The sequence below is a fragment of the Phocoena phocoena genome, chromosome 15 (assembly GCF_963924675.1).
Source record: "Phocoena phocoena chromosome 15, mPhoPho1.1, whole genome shotgun sequence".
Classification (NCBI taxonomy): Eukaryota; Metazoa; Chordata; class Mammalia; order Artiodactyla; family Phocoenidae; genus Phocoena; species Phocoena phocoena.
In genome coordinates, this window is record NC_089233.1 from 8,989,383 (window position 1) to 8,996,261 (window position 6,879).

The window sequence follows — 6,879 nt, forward strand, 5'->3', positions numbered from 1 at the left end:
CATGTTGTACATTACATCCCTAGTACTTATTTATAACTGGAAGTTACACCTTTTGTCTCCCTTCCTCCAATTCCCTCCCCCACCCCTCAGCAATTATTTTTTTAATCACTCACTGTGTACTCACTGTCCTCTTTTGGCAGATCACAGAGAGTGGCTAGACTCCCCTCAGATCATAAGTTATTTGTATATACATATAAATAATATATATATTCTTATATATACAATATAGAGATATTGGGATGTGATAGAAATGCCAGGCTTTGGAGTCAGAAAAGCCTAGGATTTATTTCCATTTATTTCCTGCATATCCTTAGGGAAAGTATTTTTGACTCTCTGAATCTTAGTTTTCTCATCTTTAAAAATGGGAATAATAATGCTCACCCCTCGGGGTTACTGTGAAGACTGCATGGGATAATATATATAAAAGCACCTGGCACATAGTAGGCACACGATAAAAGATAGCTAATAGTATTTTTCACTTCCCTAGGGTACAGCATCCCCTAAAGAGTTTTATGCCAAGAATTCTCGATGGACGGAAGGACTTATCTCGGCCTCTAAAGCTGTGGGCTGGGGAGCCACTGTCATGGTGTAAGTATCCGTCCATCCCAAGGCTCCTCACTTCACCCTGCTTTCCAATGATCCACCCCAGAGAACAACTAAGGGGAAGAATCTTCCCCCTAGAAATGAACTGTTGATAGGGAAGTTAATAGGACTGAAAGTTTAAAAGGGAGTCTGGGTCTGAATATAAAGAAGATGTGGTACATATATACAATGGAATATTACTCAGCCATAAAAAGGAACGAAACTGGGTCATTTGTAGAGACGTGGATGGTCCTAGAGACTGTCATACAGAGTGAAGTAAGTCAGAAAGAGAAAAACAAATATTGTATATTAACACATATATGTGGAATCTAGAAAAATGGTACAGATGAGCCAGTCTGCAAGGCAGAAATAGAGACACAGATGTAGAGAACAAACGTATGGACACCAAGGGGGGAAAGCGGGGTGTGGTGGTGGTGGGAGGAATTAGGTGATTGGGATTGACATGTATACACTAATATGTATAAAATAGATAACTAATAAGAACCTGCTGTATAAAAAAAATTAATTTCAAAAAAAGAAGGAGTCTGGGTCTCCTGGAGCAACACAGGGGGTGGGGCAGGCTGGCTGAGCTCCCTGTCTGCCAGGGTGATGGGAGTGGTCTAAAGGTGATGTCATTAGGGGTTGCAGCTGTCAGTTTCATAACCCGTCTGGTTCTCTCCTATCAGGGATGCAGCTGATCTGGTGGTACAAGGCCGAGGGAAGTTTGAGGAGCTGATGGTCTGTTCGCATGAAATTGCTGCTAGCACCGCCCAGCTTGTGGCCGCATCCAAGGTAGGACCTGTGTTGGGCTCCCCAGGACACTGTAAGTTCTGACTGGGTTAGAAAATATACCTGGACCATGGCACTGGCCCCAAGAACTGATTATTTATCCAGTATCCAGGTAGGTTGAGTCCCAGATAAAAATTCTGTCTCCAAGGGTCCCTTAAAAGCCTTTCGGCAGGGAGCCCCTCTAACCCACCTCTCCACGTGCATGCCTTTTGTCTTCATCATTTTCATTGCAAGTGGCCTTTAAGGGTCCAGCCATGCCAACCTCTGATGAGCAATCGTACATTCAAGGAGCGCTCAAATAAGGAAAATGCCGGCCCAGTAAGCTGGTTACCTGGCTTGGCTCTGAAGTTCCACAATTAATGTCTGCCTCTCTTCAAAAGGGTCCAAATTTGAACCATTGCCCCAGCTAATCCTAATGCAAAGCTCGTCACCAAAATCCTTCCATGAGTTGTAGAGTTCCCCAGGGAGTGTTCTTTTACTGTCCTTATTTATTGTTGTCCCAAAATAAGTGATAAAGCTAGAGTTCGAGGCCACCAAGCAAATAAGTCAGGAATGATTTTGTTTTTAATTTATTTATTTAATTTATTTATTAATTTTGGCTGTGTTGGGTCTTCGTTGCTGAGTGCGGGCTTCCTCTAGTTGCAGCGAGCTGGGGCTACTCTTCGTTGCGGTGCGTGGGCTTCTCGCTGCAGTGGCTTCTCTTGTTGTGGAGCACAGGCTCTAGGCACACGGGCTTCAGTAGTTGTGGCTCGCGGGCTCCAGTAGTTGTGGTTCGCGGGCTTCAGTACTTGTGGCTCGTGGGCTTCAGTAGTTGTGGCTTGCAGGCTCGGTAGTTGTGGCACACGGGCTTAGTCGCTTCACGACGTGTGGGATCTTCCTGGACCACGGCTCAAACCTGTGTTCCCTGCATTGGCAGGTGAATTCTTAACAACTGCGCCACCAGGGAAGCCCCAGAAATGATTTTTGATATTAGAGAGAGATGCCAGGAGTTGACCCCCTAGGTAGCGATTTTTGAGAAGTTGATTGGTGACCACAGCAGAGCCCATATATTTGTCAAGAACCATCAGACCGAGTATCTGATTCCATCCTTGCTGCTCTATGTTGTGTGACACTAAATCTGCTTGGTCCTGGCAGGTGAAAGCTGATAAGGACAGCCCAAACCTGGCCCAGCTGCAGCAGGCCTCTCGGGGCGTGAACCAGGCCACCGCCGCAGTTGTGGCCTCAACCATTTCTGGCAAATCACAGATCGAGGACACAGGTAGCCTTTCAGAAGCAATGCTTTTCTCATCCATCCTATGTGGCTGCTCATTACATTCTTCTCCACGATTCCGATTTCCCACAGTCCTGTTTCCAAATTCTGTCTTATTTTTCATCTTTGTACATTCAAACTTACCTTCTCAAAAGTTGAGACACCACATAAGCATGCTATTGATCACTCTAGGGACAGGCCTTAGCGAGATTTTCCATTTAGCTATTTCTCTGAATTCAGAGAAATGACTCCACAGGCCTGATTGTCCACTGGGGTGGGGTCTGACCCTAGTTACCCTGTCATTGTCTTCCTCCCTCTCCACCCCTCACTTACATTCACGCGTATGTTGGTAAATGACAAACCAAGCATTTCAGCAGAGCGTTGGCACCGGCCACCTCTCAGGTAAGTGTCAGCTGGGGTGTCATTCGACAAGACCCTCCTATTTCCATCATTGCAGACAGCATGGACTTCTCAAGCATGACGCTGACCCAGATCAAACGCCAGGAGATGGATTCCCAGGTAGGAACTCCATCTCTAAGTCTGGTCAGACTCCATTGCCACTGACCCCACATATTATTCCCATGGAGAGAAGTCAGAGAGAAACTCGCGGGGGAAATGAACACAGAGGTACACATCACCCCAAGAATGAACAGTAAGTGATGCTGGAAGCAACAGCGGAGGTGGACAGAGGTCATTAGTAAAGATCAGAATCTTAACTCTTGCCCACCCGTCTTGGTCTGGCATCCCTCAAAATGTTATCAGCTCTCTCCTAAGCGGACCATAAACTGGTATTAGTCTTATACTGACAATTTTTTGAAAACTTTCAATATGAATTATTTGTATATTACCTTCAGGTTTTTTTTTAAAAAGGTCAATCCACTGTTAACCCATCAAAGGCGATGCCATTTCTCAGTTTTAGTAAAGTTATTCCATGCAAAATAGGATCCTGGAGAATACCTGACATCCTTGTTCTAGAATTTCTGGTCACAGTCCTGGGGTAAAGTCCAGCTTGAGACTGGTGAAGTCTATACTCAGCATTTTTAGGAAAAGTCATGTGCCAGGTGTCTGTAGACACTGAAGGAACTGGGCTCAGTTCTGTTGTCTCTGCTGAGCTACTGCAGAAGCAACTTACCTACATTGTATGCAAGTATGTGTTTTAGAATTATCCCATGGCGGGGCAGGGAGAACAGGAAAGAGTATTGCTGAGACAAGTCTGGCCATGAGTTGGTAGTTGATGGAGCAACATGAAAGGTATATGGTGGGGTTCACTGTACCAGTCTCCATCCTTCTGTATATGTTTTACATTTTCCATAATAAAAAGTTTAAAAAGCAAAAAAAAACAAACCACCTTACTGGGTCTAGTTGCTTCCACTCTGCCCATCTTCAGTGCATTCAGCCTCAACATGTTGTAAAAATGTAAATGACGACATGTCAGTTCCCTGCTTAAAAGCTTCCGCTGGCTTCCTTTGGACTTGGAGTGATACCCAGACTCCTTCCCCTGGCCTGGGGGCCGCAGGCGTAACGATCCTTGCCTATTGCTCCAACCTCACCTCATGACTCTCTCCCGGTCAAAAGTTACTTCCTGAGAGTAGCCTTTGCTGCCCACCCTTAGTCTTTATCACTAAGTCGCCCTGTGTCATTTGCTTCATGATCAGGTCTTTCCTTGTTCATTAGTTTGTCTCATCCCCCCATGGGGTAAGGGGTTAGCAAGTAAGCAGGGACCTTGGCTGTCTGAGCACCACTGTGTCTCCAGCACCTGTAACAGAGCCTGGGGTCCATTAAGGGAGCTCAGCAAATATTTCTTGCAGTAATAAATAAAATAATTAATGAGGAGGAGGAATAGCCAAGAACCAACCCTTCCGTTAGTGAGATTGTACCTTTTCCTGCACAATAGTTAGACCAACCCCTCAAAAATGCCAGAACCATTGTATTTGGTTCCTGTCTAGACTTCCAGAGAACTGGGGTTGAAGGAGATGGGTTACAACTGGATTAGAATGTATCATATAGGTAGACTAAACATTAGAGTTGTCCTTTTCTTTCCATTTTTTCTCTTTTTATTTATTGAAATAGAGTCGACGTACACTGTTACATCAGTTTCAGATGTACTACATAGTGATTTGACATTTGCATACATCACGAAATGATCATCACGATAAGTCTAGTAATCATCTGTCTCCATACAAAGTTATTACAATAATACTGACCATATTCCTTACGCTGTATCTTATATCCTTGTGACTTATTTATTTTATAACTGGAGGTTTGTACCTCTTAATCCCCTTCACATATTTCACCCCCCTCAACCTCCCCTCCACTCTGTCAACTACCTGTTTATTCTCTGTATCTGTGAGTCTCTTTTCATGTTATTTTGTTTGTTTTGTTTTTTAGATTCCACATTTAGGTGAGATCATATGGTATTTGTCTTTCTATGACTTACATCACTTTTCAGAATACCTTCTAGATCCATCGGTGTTGTTGCAAATGGCAAGATTTTTCATTTTTTTTAGTAGCTGAGTAGTATGTTTTTAGTTAGTGATTTATCAGAGGAACGTAAGATAAGCCCTACTCCCATTTAGGCATTTGGACCGTAAAGTATCATTCATTTCCAGTAGAGGGTCCCAGTGAGAAAGCATAAAAGCCATTGGGATAGATGGATGAACGAGAGGATGGAGAAATTAGAGCAGAGACAAGGGTGAAATTGAGGACTGGGTAAGCTATGGATAACATGGACGACGAGTCCTGAACCACAGAGGAAAGGGATTAGGTCGACGTGAGACCGTTCTCAGGTCCCTGCTCAAAGCAAAGGCCACTTTCCCCACAGGTTAGGGTGCTGGAGCTAGAAAACGAACTGCAAAAGGAGCGTCAAAAACTGGGAGAGCTTCGGAAAAAGCATTACGAGCTCGCTGGTGTTGCCGAGGGCTGGGAAGAAGGTGAGCCAAGGACTGGCACAGCCCCCAGGGAGGGAGGTGGGGGGATGCTGTGGGCCTCCCCCTCCCATACAGCGGAACCAGGAACTTCTCCCTCCTCCCTTCTATTCACAGGGCATCTTTTTTTTTGCGCGCGCGGTATGTGGGCCTCTCACTGTTGTGGCGTCTCCCGTTGCGGAGCACAGGCTCCGGACGCGCAGGCTCAACGGCCATGGCTCACGGGCCCAGCCGCTCCGCGGCGTGTGGGATCTTCCCGGACCGGGGCACGAACCCGTGTCCCCTGCATCGGCAGGCGGACTCTCAACCACTGCGCCACCAGGGAAGCCCTCACAGGGCATCTTTTTTCTCCAGTGGTGAATACCCATAAGCCCCAAACTGGTGGTGAATAGAAAGCTTTTGTGGTCATCTTTCAAGACCTGAATGTTGACCAGTGGACTGAATGGTCACTCACTCACACCATTGCCTTCCAGACCCAGTTAGCCTGGTTTTTCTCCCCAGGAGTTTAGTTTCAGGCCAGCATCAGGTTGAGTAGTGAATGAATGAATAGTGGTCAGTGAAGGTCCAGCAGACAGGGCAAGTGAGTTCCAAGCTTCTGGCTGCCTAGAGCCAGCTATGGGTAGCAATGGCGAGAGACAGCAAGGGTCAGGAGCTAGAAACAGTGTGGAGTGGAGAAAGGTTAACCCCACCAGCCCAGGGACTCTTGGTCGCCCGGAGTCTGTGCGGGCTGCTTTTCTGAACATCCAAAGTGGCCAACTTGATCACAACCAAGATCGTGATTCTCACTGGGCTCACTGACTCTGGAAACCCAGCACAGATGCCGCCCGGTCATTCCTGGACACTTGACCCAGGGAATAGGTGGTCATGATTATGTATTTTAGAGCCCAGCCTGGCGGCCGTTTCTGCTGGCTAGATGGATGTGTGCGTGCACCAGACACTGTGAAACATAAGCGACTATTGTCTTTTAGGAACAGAAGCATCACCACCTACGCTGCAAGAAGTGATCACCGAGAAGGAATAGAGTCACACCGACGTCCCACAGGTCAGAGTGTAAATCCTTGTTGCCCATCTGTGTGTGTGTGTGATTCCCCCAGTCACGGGCCAGCCCCTGGGAGTGCGCGCCACGTCCATCATCCGGTGCTGAGGACCTGCCCGGCCTTCCAAAGACTCCCTCCACAGCCCATGATCTGTGTTCTTTCACTCGTCCCCCACCGCCAAGAAGAGGGGAGCCCAGGGCCACCCCGACAGAGGGGACCTCCCTCCCGGTCCTGCCTGTTTTACCCCCAAACAGTCGGTGTCCTTGTTGGGGGTGGGGTGGGAGGCTTGTTGCTACTG

The 6,879-nt window shown here is 46.9% G+C and overlaps 1 protein-coding gene across 2 annotated transcripts in view; it reads left to right on the forward strand.

Moving 5' to 3' along the window:
* Positions 1-6,584, forward strand: part of HIP1 (huntingtin interacting protein 1) — a 150,845-nt gene extending 144,261 nt beyond the window's left edge. The window contains exons 26-31 of one of the 2 annotated variants that reach the window (XM_065891783.1): positions 488-588; positions 1,269-1,374; positions 2,506-2,629; positions 3,078-3,139; positions 5,442-5,550; positions 6,513-6,584. In XM_065891783.1, the coding sequence (XP_065747855.1) occupies positions 488-588; positions 1,269-1,374; positions 2,506-2,629; positions 3,078-3,139; positions 5,442-5,550; positions 6,513-6,565 (555 nt within the window). In that variant the 3' untranslated portion in view covers positions 6,566-6,584. The remainder of the gene's footprint in view (positions 1-487; positions 589-1,268; positions 1,375-2,505; positions 2,630-3,077; positions 3,140-5,441; positions 5,551-6,512) is intronic. The other variant, XM_065891785.1, reaches the window with a different exon arrangement.
* The last annotated feature ends 295 nt before the right edge of the window (positions 6,585-6,879 follow it).